This window comes from Momordica charantia (assembly GCF_013281855.1).
Source record: "Momordica charantia cultivar OHB3-1 chromosome 6 unlocalized genomic scaffold, Mcharantia_2.0 BLBB01000006.1, whole genome shotgun sequence".
Lineage (NCBI taxonomy): Eukaryota > Viridiplantae > Streptophyta > Magnoliopsida > Cucurbitales > Cucurbitaceae > Momordica > Momordica charantia.
Window position 1 is genome coordinate 26,064,532 of NW_028275164.1, and position 16,646 is coordinate 26,081,177.

The 16,646-nt window shown below is 30.2% G+C and overlaps 2 protein-coding genes across 2 annotated transcripts; one reads left to right on the forward strand and one right to left on the reverse strand.

Annotated features, from left to right (window-relative positions):
• The first annotated feature begins 222 nt into the window (after nt 1-222).
• LOC111015325 (LOB domain-containing protein 16-like) lies at nt 223-1,179 on the forward strand. Its single transcript, XM_022290322.2, has 2 exons — nt 223-730; nt 834-1,179. The coding sequence occupies exons 1-2, from the start codon at nt 419-421 to the stop codon at nt 1,146-1,148; spliced, it is 627 nt and encodes a 208-aa protein (XP_022146014.1). The 5' UTR covers nt 223-418; the 3' UTR covers nt 1,149-1,179.
• Nucleotides 1,180-7,421: 6,242 nt separating this feature from the next.
• On the reverse strand, nt 7,422-8,861 carry LOC111015342 (LOB domain-containing protein 14-like). Its single transcript, XM_022290342.2, has 2 exons — nt 8,395-8,861; nt 7,422-7,944 (listed from the first exon to the last, which is right to left on the reverse strand). Exons 1-2 carry the CDS (start codon nt 8,671-8,673, stop codon nt 7,498-7,500), a joined length of 726 nt encoding a protein of 241 aa, XP_022146034.1. The 5' UTR covers nt 8,674-8,861; the 3' UTR covers nt 7,422-7,497.
• Nucleotides 8,862-16,646: the final 7,785 nt, after the last annotated feature.

Below are 16,646 nucleotides of genomic sequence, written 5' to 3' on the forward strand. Positions count from 1 at the left end.
AGTTTTAAAATTTTTAGTTGTATTCAAAGATTTCCATTGACTAATCACTTCTCTATGACTTTCTTTTGCCCCTAAACCATAAAAAAAAATTGCAAAATTGTATGTTAATTCGGCAACGTTTTGTTTTTTGTTTGTTTTTGTTGGGTTATTTTAAACTTCCATGAAGGGATTTTTCACTAATACAACATAAGCCATTAAGAGATGTTCCCTAATAACCCTACACACAGACCTTCCATGTCTCCCTTTCACACTTCTTTATAACAAATAGCCTCTCAACTCTCATCTCTCATCTTTCAAAAGTTGTATGCTTTAAACCCAGACCCGCACGCCCTCCCTCTAACTTATACATTTTTGCACTTTTTTCTACTCTCCTCGTGCGCTGAATCCTTCTTCTTCTTCTTCTTTCTCTTTCAATTCCATGGCGTCTTCTAGCACTGGAAATTACAATAATAGTGTCTCCGGATCTTCCCCTTGTGGAGCATGCAAGTTTCTGAGGCGAAAATGTGTGGCCGATTGCATTTTTGCCCCTTACTTTTGCTCGGAGCAAGGCCCTGCAAGATTCGCGGCCATTCACAAGGTGTTCGGCGCTAGCAATGTTTCCAAGTTGCTTCTCCACGTCCCTGTTCCTGATCGCTGTGAGGCTGTTGTCACTATTGCGTATGAAGCTCAGGCCAGGATTCGAGATCCTGTTTATGGCTGTGTGGCTCATATTTTTGCTCTCCAACAACAGGTCTGATTTTTCTTCCAAAATTTGGCTTTTTTTTTTAGTTTTCTTCATCTGGGTTTGTTTAGTTAGTGAAGAAAAGAAACTAAAGATTGGTTTTTTTTTGAAGGTGGCATACTTGCAAACACAGCTGATGCAAGCCAAGGCTCAACTGGCTCAAACCCTAATCGATTCAGAAGGAAATTACATGGAGAAGAGCTCCAATCTCCCCACCGGATCATTCCCAAATTTCCCACAGAGCTCTCTGGAATCGGCTGCCAATAGCGATGAGGCAATAATGATGAACAATTTTCAGGAGGAGAGCCAAAGCAGATCACCAGAAGAATTAGCTCATCAGTTTCAACAATTTTCTAGAAAAAGATTAGCTTGTCATGGTGATGTGGGGGAGCTCCAAGCTTTGGCCCTTAGAATGATGAGAAACTAAATTCTATGAATAATTTTCCCTTGCTATGCTATACCTTCCAATTTGTCTCTCTATGATTAACCAAGAACAGTAATAATTCATTGAGATTGGACCATGATGGATTGGTTGGTTGCAAGTTGAGGGCAGAATAGATAATTTTGTCTTTGATGTAACTCGAAAAAATGGGGAAAAAAAGGGGAAAAAAGTAGCTTTGGGATGTGGAGTTTAGGGTTGACATAAAACGGGTGTGGGCGTGGGATAAAAGTTGATCCCAATTAACATAGGGATTGGGGGAAAGGGTGAAAATTGAATTCCATGATTGTAAATTATAGACAAAACACACACGAGGTTGCCATCGAGTGGACCCTTCTTGTTGAGGGTTTTACAATATATATGATGGAGTGTAATAATTAGGTGCACCTATACCTTTATTTTGGTGTCCCCATTTAAACTAAGTTTGAAACTAATCCCTCATAATTTTGTACTCACACAAGCAACCAAACTGTCCCCTTGATTGAATGCATCATTTCTAAGCACCTTTGGCGATTTCTATGCACTAACCCATTTGTTTTTTTTTATCCCAATCAGTTGGGCTGCGAGTGAGGTGTGCGTAATCCATGGTATATAGATAAGAACAATTATTTCAATTATTGGTACGAGGTATTTTTGGTGAAACCAAAAGCAAACTGGTGAGGACTATGTCCAAAACGGACAATATCATGTCATTGTGAAGATACTTTGAGTATTTTGGAATACCATTGTCCTTAACAAAGTGGTATCCAAGCCATGATAAAAAAAAACCTAGTTGTGAGGAGGAAATCCTTAGATACCGAACAAGAGTGATTGATGAGCCTAATATATAGTCATTATATGGAACTTGTGGATGAATCTCTAGATCAGACAAAAAGTATTCGAGGTGGCAAACAATGACATGCTCTGTGCTCGGTAATGAGTGAGACATTCTCCCTTTTAAGTTAAGGTAGATTGATAGGAAGCCTATCACAGTTACGTAGACTGATAAAAAGAATGATGTAACTTTGTGTGAGAGGAGGGGATTGAAGGTGCAATAGAATGATCCCAAGTGTTCCAACAATGAGGTCAGTGTAGCAAGTGCTTTGTCTGGACGTGTTAGATAGAATCAGGCTCTCGTTGAGAGTAGATGAGTTGCATAACTATTGAGACAAGATACAAATGACATTGGTATGAGACATTTTGAATGAAATCAAAAGTAAAGTCGTGACGATAGTCAACTGAACTCGACAATTATATTCGAGATGTAATAAAGAAGTTGAAGACAAGTAGAAAAGGAAAAGTCAATTTTAACCCTTTTATGTTTCGATTAATGAAGTTTGAAGTTGGGAAGTTTTAAGTGAAATTTTAATTTCGACAATAAAAAGGAAGAGTTATAGATTAAGTATAAGTGAAATATATATGGTTTGTATAGATTTATAGTTTGTAAAAGTGACTAGGTGTAGTATAAAAAAAAAAAAAATTAATAAAAAAGATTTCATGAGCCAAATTTTTTGTAATTTGGGTTTATATAAGTTGTCTATAGTATTTGGAAATATATTTATGAACTAAAAGAACAAACTACCACACCAAATATAAGATCCCCATATTTATTAAAAAGTATTTTCAATTATATAATTCATAATTAGGAGTTGTTTGATAATATTTTGTTTTTCTGTTTTGACCTTTTAGAATAGGCTGGTTGATAGTCAATTTAATTTTTTGTTTTTCCAAAACGTTTTTTTAAATTATAAAAATATTTTAAAAACTAAAAAGGTAGCTTTTAAAAATAGATTTCTGTATATATATATAAAAAATTCTTTTGACATATTTCCCTCAGACAGATTTTTTTTTTCCTCTAAAAATTCTTTTCTACTAAAATTTCTCTAGAGTAAATTTATCTTTTATCTCTGTAAAATTTTCATTATATAATGTTTACTATTATATTTCTCTCTCCAAAACTTTCATTTTTGTATATTTTTCTTTCTTTCTCTGTCTAACATATCAATCTATTTTCCTCTCTTTAAAAATTTAATATTGTCCTGGATTTTTCTCTCTCGAATTTTACCTATTATAATTTTTCTTTCACTTTCTAATCTATTTTTTATCTAGTAAATATAACTCCAACTTTTCTCTATTATCTAAATTTTCTCTCCTTCAATTGTTTTTCACTATAATTTTTTTAATCCTTTTATTTATTAATTAATTTTTCTCTAACAAATATATATTGAATTTTTTTTTGTCAAAAACTTTTTTTCGCTATAATTTCTTTTCCTTCTAATTTTTAGTCGTGTCACTAATTTCTTTTCTCTAATTTTTTTTATTTATCTCTCTTGAAGATTTTCTTTTACCTCTTAAAGAACCGGGAATATATACACATTGCGTACTCCTGCAATTGGTGAGCAACTCACTGCTTTAATTTCCCACCATGTCTGACCCATTTTTTAAATAATAAATATATATTTAATTTATTATCAATTTTACTAAAGTATCAATAAAGTATTAAATATTTTTAAATCTAATTATTTATACTAGTAAATAATAAATTTTCAGTAAATATACGTAATTTTATATATTTATAACTCTTTATTTTTCAAATTCTAAAAAAAAAAAAATTCCGTGAAGTTCCTCGTTCCCAAATGAGGATTCCTTGTCATAGACTTCGACTCCTAGAATCAGAGAATAAGTTACGAGATGGAAACTAAAAATTCGTACGTGGATGGAGATGAAGAGGGCATTTGACTTCTACCCCATCCTAGAAAAACAAAAATGGTTATAAAAAGTGTTTAGTTTTTTATTTTTTTTTTTAGAAAAACATAAAACTAAAACCATAATAGCCCTAAATAATCAATATTTGGAATAGACCAATAATAAACAATATTTGAAATAGATGAAACATGGTAAGAATTAAATTATACATCCCATAGGAATTAAAGCGAAGGGAAGTGAGATGCCATAAAGTAAAAATCATTCATTTGAGATTTTGATTGGATGAATGTGGCAATGGATCAAATTGCAATAGACAAGAAGCCGCATTTCATCACTAAATTATACACTTAGAAATTATAAAAAAGACAAAACAATTAATTTATGAAGTACATTATTCCCCATTGGACGCAATTGGTCACACTTAGAAATTAATGTATTCTTCCATAAATTGAAAAAGAAGAAACGTCCCATTAATTTAATTGGGGAGATCGAAGATTTGATCAAAGTTGAGGAAAAATATATAATGACGTGTAGAGAAAAGTTGGAATGGGCATTAAAGAAATGAAAAGGATAATTAAGGACATTAGACATGAATTTATAATTAAATGGAGAGAGTGAAAAGGGAAAACAAAAGAAAAAGGCTAAAGGGAGTACATTTAGACACACCCAAAAGCTACTTCTATAACTTGCTTCTTAAAGGAGGGAAACGCATGTTAATTGTATTTGGACCATCGCCAATAAAGCCATTTCAATTATATTCTTCATACTTTTTTTTCTTTAAAGAAAATGTGTCATTTCATTAAAAAGCAAGTGAGAAATAATACATACAAAAAAGAGATACTTTTTTTTCTTTAAAGAAAATGTGTCATTTCATTAAAAAGCAAGTGAGAAATAATACATACAAAAAAGAAATGAGATGTGTTCTACGATAGAAACAAAGAAGAGAATCGAACTCACATAAAATATTGTCTTCATGAAACCAAGGTTTATATAAGGAGTGTTTATTAGATATTTAAATTTTCCAATTTATATATATTCTTGAAATGGTAAAACAAATCTCTCAAAATTAATATATGTGGTGGAGTGGCTATTATTTCCGATGTGGGAATTTAGATTTCTCACTCCTCAGCAACCAACTATTTCTTTATAAAATAATAACTCCGGGGAGTTTGAATACCTTTTTGGCTTTTTTAGATCTTTCTTAGACAAATCATATTGTTTTTTTTTAATAGATAAATGCTGTTTGTATTTTATTGGAAAAATATAATTTTAGATAGTAATTTTCTTGGCCATGGATTAGCAAGAGTGTGAGATGGATAAAGGAGAAGAAGTGTTAAAATGAGTGATGTGGACATTTTGTTTTAATTTGGACTTAATTTCATTTGCTTGGTTTTACAAATTTCAAGTTAATTCTTGTAGTGTGGTTAAATCTCATAAATCATAATTCTTTACGATTTGTTGTTACGTTGAATACAGGTAAATCTTTCACTTATGTGGCATTGAGATTTTTTTAGTACCACAGGTAAGTAGGAATTCGAATTCACAATCTTTTTGGTTGGGTTTAGGACGTGCCTTATTTATGTGCCATTCAGTTATTGGTTTGTATTAGCTAAATATATATTTTAGTCTATAATATTTTGTAATTTTTTTATTTGATTTTTAAAAGTTTCAATTTAACTTCTTATTTTTTAACATCATTCAATTTAGTCGTAGTAATAGGATGGTTAGAGAATTGTTCTCTATTGATTCATTGAGCTGTGTGCATGAATAGTTTGAAATTGACATAATTAAATAGTTAATGTTGTTTGATAATGGGGTAATTAGAAGAGGGATGGTTGGACATTTTTGGAAAAAAATAAACATGTTTTTAAACAGATTTTAAGCATTAACCTAATTCAATACCCTGCTTTCCCCTTCATGATCTTATTAAACCTAAATTCTAAGGAGCTTATGAAATTGTAACAACAGGCCCATTTATTTGGGTCAAATAGTCCATTTATCAAGATCAGCTTTAAGTAGTTTTTGAGCTTGATTGTTTTGGTTAGCTTAAAAATATCAATCGCTTTATATTAATTGAGTTAATGGAAGCCAATATGAGTATATCTTAACGGTCATTGACATATAATTCCTTCTCTCAAGGGTGGAGGTTCAATCCTCCATATCCTCGAATGGTTGCACTCAAAATTAAAGACTGTACATCTATGTATTTTTCTTTCCCAAGAAAAGAAAATGTAAAAATGAGATAAAAAATATAAAAGTTTGACAAGAAATTTTCAAATTTTGACAATCTAAAATATCAATAATTTATGATGACAGATTGTTACTCTAAAAAGTTTTTAAATTCTTTTTATTAATTCAACCAAAATTTTTTATGAGTTTTTGAGATTTTCAGGATCTTTTTTTCATTATATTTATCGTTTATTTTTACAGATAATTAGAGTTTGACTTATAAGAAGGTCTGCATCAACCTTCAATTACTTTTTTTTTTAATTATGAGGTGAAAATTTAAATTTTCAATTTTTTAACTGAAAATATGTCTTTAATTAGTAGGTACTTATTTTATTATTATTATTATTTTTATTACGTAGGAATCGATGACTTTTTGACCTTCAAGGTTATTCCTTGAAGTCCAAGTCATCCAAACTATCTCTGAACAATATTTAGGTACTTACCGATCAATATCTAATAAAAATTTAATAATTTTTTTGGCTTTTTGAAAAAAGATTTTTTTAAACATATTTCTCTCTTTCCAGGTTGTCAGAAATTCAAAAATTGAATGACAGTCGGTAAAAGATGAATGGTAAAGTAACTAAATATTTGTTAATAGTGCATGGAAAAGTACCTAAATTTGCAATATATAGTGGTCAATCATGCATAAAACTGCATAAAATATATATATATATATATATATATATATATATATATATATATATATATATATATATATGTGGCAACACAATTAAGTTTTTTTGGCTTTAATTTCTCAAACATTGAAAAGGGTAAGAATGCGCCATAGTCTCAAATTACGGCCACAATTAACTTTTGTTCATCTTTGAGAGAGATGATTGGGAAACACGATTCATCTTCACACATGTGGGGTATGATAATGTTATTGTTGAAAAAGTTGTGATTTTCTAGAAAGAAAGGAACAAAAATGTGGTGGTTTCTTTGCAAACATTGCTTGTGCCAAACATTTGACTGAGGAGGCAGGAAACGACAAATTAGGTTTTATCCCAACAGATGGAAGAGAGAAAATTAAATTTCTACCAAAATACTAAAAAGTAAAAAGAAAACAAAACAGTGAAAAGACAGAATTGTAATTGGTAATTGTCTTGGGATCTGCATTAGTTAGCTACCTATATTTAAGTGAGGAAATTTCTGGGGATGATCACAATATAACTATTAACTATTCCTTTCTCATAATTATCAGATTACACGAAAAACAAAGTAATTAAACAAATGAATTATTGTTTTTTGCACTGTATATTTTTGTGGAGTTCTTTTTTCCCATGCCAGTGAAAATTAATGTTCTCAGATGACAAAATTGATGATATAATTTTGTTGATATAGAAAAAAGGTAAAGAAAGAGAAGAGAGACTTCCATTAATTTCCAACTTTGAATATCAAAACAGTTCAAACTCATAATATTTTCTCACCAATGTCGAGTATTGCCAAAAGCAACCGATTGCAAGTCATCTGCAGACTCATTGAAACTCCATTGTTGGGCATTTGATTGAATGTGATCAAGAGAATACATAGAATAATTAGCTGAGGTTTCTTCAAAGCTTCCATAAGACCCACTTTCCTCCATCTTGGCCAAGTGATTATGCTCATAATTCCCATTGGATTGTGAATTAACCATAATGCGATAGTTCTCATCGCAATATGGGTTGTGGGTCGGATTCGGATTGAACTCGGGTGTTACATTATTCAAATGCCCCGACTGAAACCAGCTATGGAGATCTTGTGGATGGCAAGGAACCTTTCTGCAGTAACTCTTCTCATTGACACCGCCTCCCCCGTTATCGGAGCCACCGTTCATAATGCTTTCCGCCGCTTGCTCTTTGAGAGAAGCGAGTTGCGCTTGAAGATTCACTACCTGAGGAACAATCATGTTAAATTACTGTTAAACTTACGAAAAATTCAATCTTGAATTAGGGTTTTCAACTAATCCAAATTAAACATGTTCGTCAAAAGTTAAAAGATCCATTTGGTAATGTTTTCTTTTCTTGTTTCTCTTTTTCAATTTTCTTAAAAAATCTAAGTTTTTTGCAACTAATTTTGTATCTTGTTCCTCATTTTTTGGAACATTCTGGCAACTGTGAACAAATTTTAGAGACAACCAAAACATCTCCTTTTTTTTTCTTATTTTCAATTTGTTCCAAAATATAACGAAAAAAATTGTTTTATCCGATTTATGGATGCTAGAGCCATGCAATTCATTTTGAAACAGAAATAAGAAACATGAACGTTACAAACGGACTCCAAAAATTCAAATTTTGCAACCTAAAGCGGAAGTAAGATAATAATAAAGGGAGAAGAAGGGCACCTGTTGTTGGAGGGCGAAGATATGGGAAACACAGCCATAGATAGGATCTTGAAGCCTAGCTTGAGCCTCATAAGAAATTGTGACAGCAGCCTCACAGCGCTCGGTGAGTGGAAGACGGGCCAGAAGCTTAGAGACATTGCTGGCCCCAAAAACCTTGTGAATGGCAGCAAAATGGGTGGCACCTTGTTCATGGCAGAAATAAGGTGCAAAAACACACCCTCTGACACATTTTCTTCTCAAGAATTTGCAGGCTCCACATGGAGAACCAGAACCTGTCATTCTTTTGGTACTTGGGATTCTTTTTTTTTTTCTTGTTCTTTTTGTTTTTGGATTACTACTTGTAGTAGTTTTGGTGAGGGGATGATCTGTTAGCCAGGCCAAGGCTTGTGTTTGTGCTTTGGGGTAAGTGTTGTGATCAAGTTTATAAACACTGGAGGGGAGAAGGGGTGGATGATTTAATAATGATAATTAATGGCATTAGGTTCCCTAAATGGACTACATTTTTCAGTATTTTATTCTCAAACGTCTCCTTTCGTCCCTCCATCCTTCAATTTTTTATTACTCTCAGATGGCTTCCATCTCTTTAATATCTCCATACGACAAAAGATCAGCTGTTGTAGATAATTATTAAACCCTTTTTTTCCTCTCTTTTATATTTGTTTGATGATTGGATTTGTTTAGTTAATAAAAACGAACCCTGAGAGAATTCATTATCTCCCAATTAATGATTGAATTAACAAAATTTATATCATGGGTCGAGAACGAGTTGCAAGAAGAGTGCAAATAAAGTCTCGTATTGGTTAGATAAGACAATTATCTCTAAAACTAATGCTAAGCAAACAATATGGTACTATTACGGAGATATTTGGGATACCGTGGATGTGATTAAAGAAAATGATGAAAATTTAATGTGGTGATTAAGTAGGAGATTTGGAGCAATGATGGGGATTTGCAATTAATGGTCCAGATAATGGAAGAAGATTAAGAATAAAAAGGGAAGTATATTCCAAAACTGAAGAAAACAAAGGAATATGGTGACACTGGAATACAACACTTCAACTATCCCTAAAAGAGAGAGAGATGGAGTTTGAATTGTTTAAGTGTAAGAGGGCACGACATGTCGACCACTAGTGCGCAATTATGATTAACTAATCGAATATATATAATATATATATAAATCACCTGGGTTAACCTTTTTGGTCACTTTCTTTGTGTTGCCCGTGCAAACCGACATGTAGACCTTGTCCCAGATGTGCATTTCGACCCCACAACCCCAACCCTAATTATCACTCTCCCAATCACACCAGAAATCACCTTCTCGAGACCAAAAAAACAAAAAATACTAATTCTAATGCCCCAAGTCCAAAATTTGACACATGATGGTCCCGGTATCTCTTTGCAACTTAGCTACAAAAAGTGAAGGCCAAATTTCTGCATCAACTTATATACCATAGATTACTCCATTTCTTAGCTAATACGAGACTTTGTTTGCACTTTTTTTACAAACCCAATAATCATCTTCTTGAACAAAGGTACCATCGAGTTTCCTCTCAAGAATAGTCATCCATCTGTCCACTCTCGGGCTACAATAAGAACTTACTCTTATTACAAAGCTCCAAGCACAACCTGATAGAGGACAACCATGGATCACACCATGAACACACCATCTGAGGCTCATCACTTCTTCGTTGGGCACCCGAGGATTTCACAAAAACACAACTAGGATTATACCATAGCTCTGAGATTCAACTTGTTAAGGACAACGGTACCCTCGTAGCGCTAAATATCTCCACAACGGTATGATATTATCTTCTTTGAACATAACACTCACGACTTTACTTTTGATTTCACCAAAAAAAATCTCATACCAATGGAGATAATTGTTCTCTCTTATATATCATCGATGACTCTCTTGATCTCTGACCAATGTGATATTTTGTTTGCACTCTTTACAAATCCAATAAAACGAAAGGGTAATTGATAATTAATTTGATGAAGAGATAAATGGTTGCAACTATTGGCAGCCATTATATATTTTATGGATTTTAAGTATGATGTGAATTAAATAATCCCACGAGAGGGAAGAAAAGGGTGACATCCCCATATTTATTTGTTGGCCACTTGAGCTTTGGAACTGATTATTTAAAACACTATTGTTGGATATTGGAGAAATGGGACAAGAAGGCCATCCAAATTTCATCAATGTGTTTAATTAATTTAATCAATACTATTTCTAATTAAGAAAATAATTATGTAAAAGGGAAGGGGTCAACTAATCTTAAAAGGAGCAAAACTACACTATTAGCTGATCATCACCTGTCTAATCTTTCTTCCTAACTTTTTTTTTTCTTTTTTCGAAAGATAATTATTTTAAATGGGAATTTATTTATTCTTCTAATAGATGCCTTTTTTGCATTCCAAAGGCACTTTGATATATTCCTCATTATTATATTTTGTGATTAAACTGTAAAGTAGAAATCGCGGAACAAATAGGGATAAAATGAAAAAGGTATGTACGGATTGTTCAATGTTTGATTGTTAATTAATTAGTTCTTTCATTTAATTTATTTTGATATTTCCAAATCAGTTCTCCTGAATTTTACATTTTCTAAAATAGTAGATTATTTAACGAAATAGGTTTATTGTTTACGATTTTACTTTTACTTTTATATTTATATTTATAAAATTATATTTTATATTTCTTTATTAGTTTTTTTTAATTAATAAATAAGAATGATTTTTTCAAATAGAAATTTGGATTTTGGAGGCATTTCAAATTGGAATTATATATTCGTATAAGATGGAAAATGTTGACTGAAAATTTTAATTAAAACCTTTTAGAAAAAGTGTCCATAAATTCTAATTAAAGCTAAATTTAGTAGGTATGTGAATCCCTATTTCGTACGGATTTTCGTTGTATGTCCTCTCCCTAATCACTATTTTAAGATAATCAAGGCAGATTTGGAGAATTTCATCATGGGGAATGGTTCCTTAATTATGAACTTTATTCTATACACTTATTATTATTAATTTTTTTTGAATTATTATATACAACTAGATCATGAAAACCAAGCTAATTAAAAATCTATCGAGTTTATTTTACACTTACGAATTTCAGTACTTACATCATGATTATTAATATATAGTATACAAATTAATAATTATCAACATCTACAAAAATGAAAATATTCCTAGCTCAAGGTATAAGAGTGGGGCGAGGTTAGGTTTGAGAGAGAATTTAATAAAAATGATAACGTTAAAGTCTTCGTGAACTTTCTAATTAATCATTTTTCTTATTTCAAGTTCTCTCAAATTTTAAATTAAAAAGTTTTTTTAATTAAATATTAAATATTATATTTATTATTCAAGAACAGCAAAATGATACTTTTATTTATGTTTTGAAAAAAACTAGAAACTAAAACTTTCTTTTATTTCGTTGTTTCCAAAATTTTAGATAATTTTAAAAATATTTCTTAAAAGTGAGAAACAATCACCAATGTTCATGGTTTTCAAAAACAAAAAACAGGAACAGATAGAATTTTTAACTTCTTAAAAGATATCCAAACACAATCAACTCAATAGAGCTCCCATATCAACTTTTAAAACAAAAAAAAAAAAAGAGATTACCTTCTATATATATGTACTACTTAAGATGAAAACAATCTAAGAATTTACACACAAATGCATCGATCAGCCCAATTCTGTAAAACCCTAGAATAAAAATATAACATTATAATGATTAAAACGCAAGGCTAATAACATGATAAATAATGTTCTAAAAACAACTTTTTAGCAAACCAAACTCCTTTTTTTAATTAACTCTAAAAATACCTTAAGTTGTTGGAGTGTGTACATTGAAAAATGTGACTACAATGGCTGCCATAACTATTAATTAATATCCATCCAAACAGTTTCAAGTGTGGTGCATGTTCAATCCACTCTTCCAAAATTCTCCACCCTTAATTAATTACTTTATTAATGGAGAAATGCTTCTCTGCAATGCTTATTCAATCATCTCCCCAATTATTTTACTTAAACCAATGTATTATTTATCTTTTAGACTGTCACACTGATACTTGCAATTATTACTCATTATTTTAATAAATATTCTTACACCTTCTTACATAGGTTAAATTATAGAGGTTTATTAGCATTGTGTGTCAAGCTTGTTACGGTTAAAATGGGTGTCAATTCCGACGTATAACTCTATTGATTGTCAATTCCAAAAACTCGATAATTTAATCCTCACTCTCCAATCATTAATAAACTCAAAAAAGTAAAAAAAAATGAAGGTTTGATTCCCTATTTTCCCCCTTCATTAAACTAAAATAAAACCCTCTAAAACATTTTAGTAGACAGTCACAGTAGATCCTTTCATGGATACGAACCCTTGTACCGACTCCAAAATCTAAAGTCCAAAGTTTCCTTTTACACCGAATTGAAAAGGTCAAGAGAGACCTAACAAGAAACTTCATAAAAGGTATGGACAGTCTTTTTATTACCAATTAATTTTGAGATATAACTCTATGAATTGATATATAAAATAGGATCGGTAAGATTAGACATATTAAAAAAGATACACGGACTACTCTCTCATGTCTAATATATATTATTTGTCAGAATATTAACATCACATGTTGATTAAATTAATTTGAATTAAATTAACTTGGTTAACAGTAGATGAATGTTTTATTTATGATTGCCTAATTATCCCAGACAAGTAATAAGTATCACCTGGAGCGTAATTTATAATTTAACCTTAAGTGTAAAAGTATTGGCAATAATGAAGATGAAGCTAAAGTGGGTACCACTTCAATTTGAAACCTCGATGTTTGTAAACAGGAAAAATTAAAAAATAAAAAATAAAAATTCTTCCATGCCTTCTCTCCGTACCAATTACATGGTGCCACGTAAGTACGAAGGGAATCCTCTTACAAGCATTCCTGTCTGAATAGAGTTAGAGTAGCCAGATATCTGATTTTGAGGACTAAATTAATCAATTTCTCTATACTCTATATTTTTAATTATAATTAACCCACAATCATTCCTTTTTCCTTTTTCTATATTATTTTCGTTAAGCTCTTATTTAACTTTAATCTTAAGCATTATATATAATTGAGTTGCAAATTTTTCAGAGCTTAAGAAACCCATCAAATAATTTACTTTTTTATTTTAGTTTAAATATACTATTTTGTCCCTATAATTTAAAATATTCTTTTGATGAATGTACTCCAAATCTACTTTCTTGTACTTTTGAATCGTTTTGATTCTTGTACTTTTAAAAAGTTATTTTTATGATGCATTATTCATTCTTTTTTCTTTTTAGCACAAAATCAGTACAATATTATATTAAATTACTTTTTTGAAATATTATCGTAACTTTGTATTAAAGATTCCGTTGTGTATAAAATATGTGTTTGAATTTTACAAATAAGGATCAAAATAGTCAAATTTTTAAAAGTAGGGTGACCAAATATTGGAATGTGGGAATTTTGGACCTCCAAGATCAATGAAAGGGGGAGGTGTTCATATTCGCCTAACAATCTTGACGTTGTTATTTTAATGCTTTAATAATTTATATCAAGAATTCATTTAGAACTAAATAGACACACTTATAAAAGTTTATAAAAATTTATAGATTAAAATTGTAATTTAACTTAAAATAAAAATAGCAATTCAAATTCCCATATAATGAGATTAGGAGAAGAGAATATCTGATGATTTGGAAGGATGAGGAGGCGACAAAAAGCGGAGAAACAGCTATGGTTATTCCTCGGGATTGGGATGCACGTGCCTTCTCCCAGTTCTGACAAACCGCACGAGCGATCTTTTCTTTTTCTTTTTACCATTTTTCTTTCTCTCATTAATTTTTCAACAAAGAAGCCAATATTTATTGAAGATTGTGGGCCCCTATATAGCAGTGTCCACGTCAGCTGCAGCTCACAGAAATCATTAATTTAAATGGAGAATAATAATAAGACTCTTTCGAATTTAGCGCCAAAAAACTTTAATTACATTTACAGGTCTTATAACTGATTAAACTTCTGATTTGGATCCCCCTTTCCACGCTGATCTGGCATTTCCAGCTTTCCTAAATAATCTACGTTTTAAACAAGATTTTGAAAGTTAATATTAATTGAAATGTCGGATGAAAATATCGATAAAAAACAATCTAAGTTTAAATTAATAAATAAATATTTTTTATTTTTAAATAAGTTAAAAATAATTTATTATTTTAGTTTATCTTAGAAAATATATATTTTTTGGTTTCTCTATTTTTTTGGTTTAGTTCATTTTAGTCACGGTATTTTCAACTTCCAATTTTTGTTCATTTTAGTACAATCCACTTACTTCAATCATAATTTTAGCACGACATTTAACTCATTAAATTTTTTGAAATGTAACCATAAATTTGTACTAAAAGATTCCAATATATATATAATTTGTGTTAAAATTTTTGCAAATAGGGATCAAATTGTCAGTTTTGAAAATATAAAGATCAAAATACAGACGTTTTGATAAAATACAAAAAATAACAAAAGTTGAAAGTAAAATGACCAAACTGGATACTTTGAAAATAACCAAAATGAACTAAAAAAAAATATATGGATCAAAATAGTATTTAAACTAATAATTTATTAAATTTGGATAAGTCGATATCATATTCATAAGTTTACTTCATTCACAGTGAAATTAGATTCAAATGAAAGGGGATTAAAAACAAAACAAAACGAATAAAACAGAACCAAAACTTTGTTGTATGAGTTGGTTAAATGCAGAAATATATATATATTAAATACATTGATAAGTAGATTTCATACCTAATTTTATATTAAGAAAAGATATTACATAGTGTAGTAGGTAGACATTATTAATAAGTTATATTTACAGAGTTTTTCAATAATTATCCTTTTAATTCTATAATTTACTCATGGGAAATTAGTCATAGATTTATATAAGTAGCATCTATTTCTTGGTTTAATTTAAAGGTTAAGTAATAAAAATTAGTGATTTTAAAAATGACCCTAAAAGGAGATGGTTCAAATGAGCCCCATGGCTTTCCTTGACCAATCATAGGGAATTAAAAAATGGGTTTAATTACTTAATGGTTTTTCATTTAATTTATTAGGAATATTAGTCAAATGCCAACATGCTTAAAGAAAAGAAAGGGTTAGATTGTAGAAATAGAAAATAGCTTAAGCTTTGATGATTTAAAATTTTAAAATAAAATAATGTTTGTTCGAATATGAGATGAGAGAAAAAGAAATTAATTGGAAATAGATGCTTTGCTGACATTATAAATTAAATTTATGCTAATTAAACAAGTGTTAGACTGGTCAAGCCGACATCAATGTTGCACATGGGGCCATTGCACGTGTTTGGATGATTGCTAGGGTTTTTTCCATCCACAATATGATTTTAATATATATATATAAATATTTAAATGTAACTAAATATACTTTAATCAGTTGAGCATCGCTCAATCTGACAGTTAAAATTGATGTTTCGAAATTAAGAAACTAAGGTAAAATGGTACAATATTGAAGTTAGAAAGAAAAAATTTTGAGTCCAACCATGCAGGTAAGAGTACGAGTTCGAACGTCAACTTTTTGATCAATAATATATATTTTAATTAGTTGAACTACGCTAAAATTGACACTATTTTTTATTTAATTTGAATGCTATAAACAACATTAGTAATTGCTAGTTTAGGAGTCTTCCTGGGTTCTTTGACCCATTTAAATATTAAAATATTAATATAAAAAAATTCTAAGTCCTCAGAAGCCAAACTATAATTTTACTATAGATATTAAATATTTAGTATGGTTAAATTATAGCATCCCCTACTATAGTCCTAGTCTTTATAATTTTAAAAATTTTATTTTGTTCATATTCTAAAAAAAAACTACTAATAAACTAAACTTGATCCAAATTCATGTTTTCACTGCATGACTTCCGTATATTATCAAAACAAAATGTTATATCATGAAATTAATTCATTGCATCCAAGATTAACTTGTTTTGTTGGGCTTATGGTAACTCTCACGACTCAGATATATGATAAAGTTTTAATAAAAACGCTAGGACAACTATAAAACTTCAAAAGTACACTACAATAAAAAAAAATTGACATACCGGCACTATATTAACTTTATAGAAGTTGGAGTTTTGAATTTCCACTCGACCTCCTTCTTATGCTAAAAATAATAATAATAATAAAAAATTGATCACATGAGGGCTAAAACATAATT

What these genes read in the sequence shown, in the direction of transcription:
- LOC111015325 (XM_022290322.2), top strand. Translation starts at nt 419, where the DNA reads ATGGCGTCTTCTAGCACTGGAAATTACAATAATAGTGTCTCCGGATCT. An exon ending in TTTTTGCTCTCCAACAACAG is followed by an intron (nt 731 to 833) that starts GTCTGATTTTTC and finishes TTTTTTTTGAAG; the next exon opens with GTGGCATACTTGCAAACACA.
- LOC111015342 (XM_022290342.2), bottom strand. Translation starts at nt 8,673, where the DNA reads ATGACAGGTTCTGGTTCTCCATGTGGAGCCTGCAAATTCTTGAGAAGA. An exon ending in TCTTCGCCCTCCAACAACAG is followed by an intron (nt 7,945 to 8,394) that starts GTGCCCTTCTTC and finishes ATTGTTCCTCAG; the next exon opens with GTAGTGAATCTTCAAGCGCA.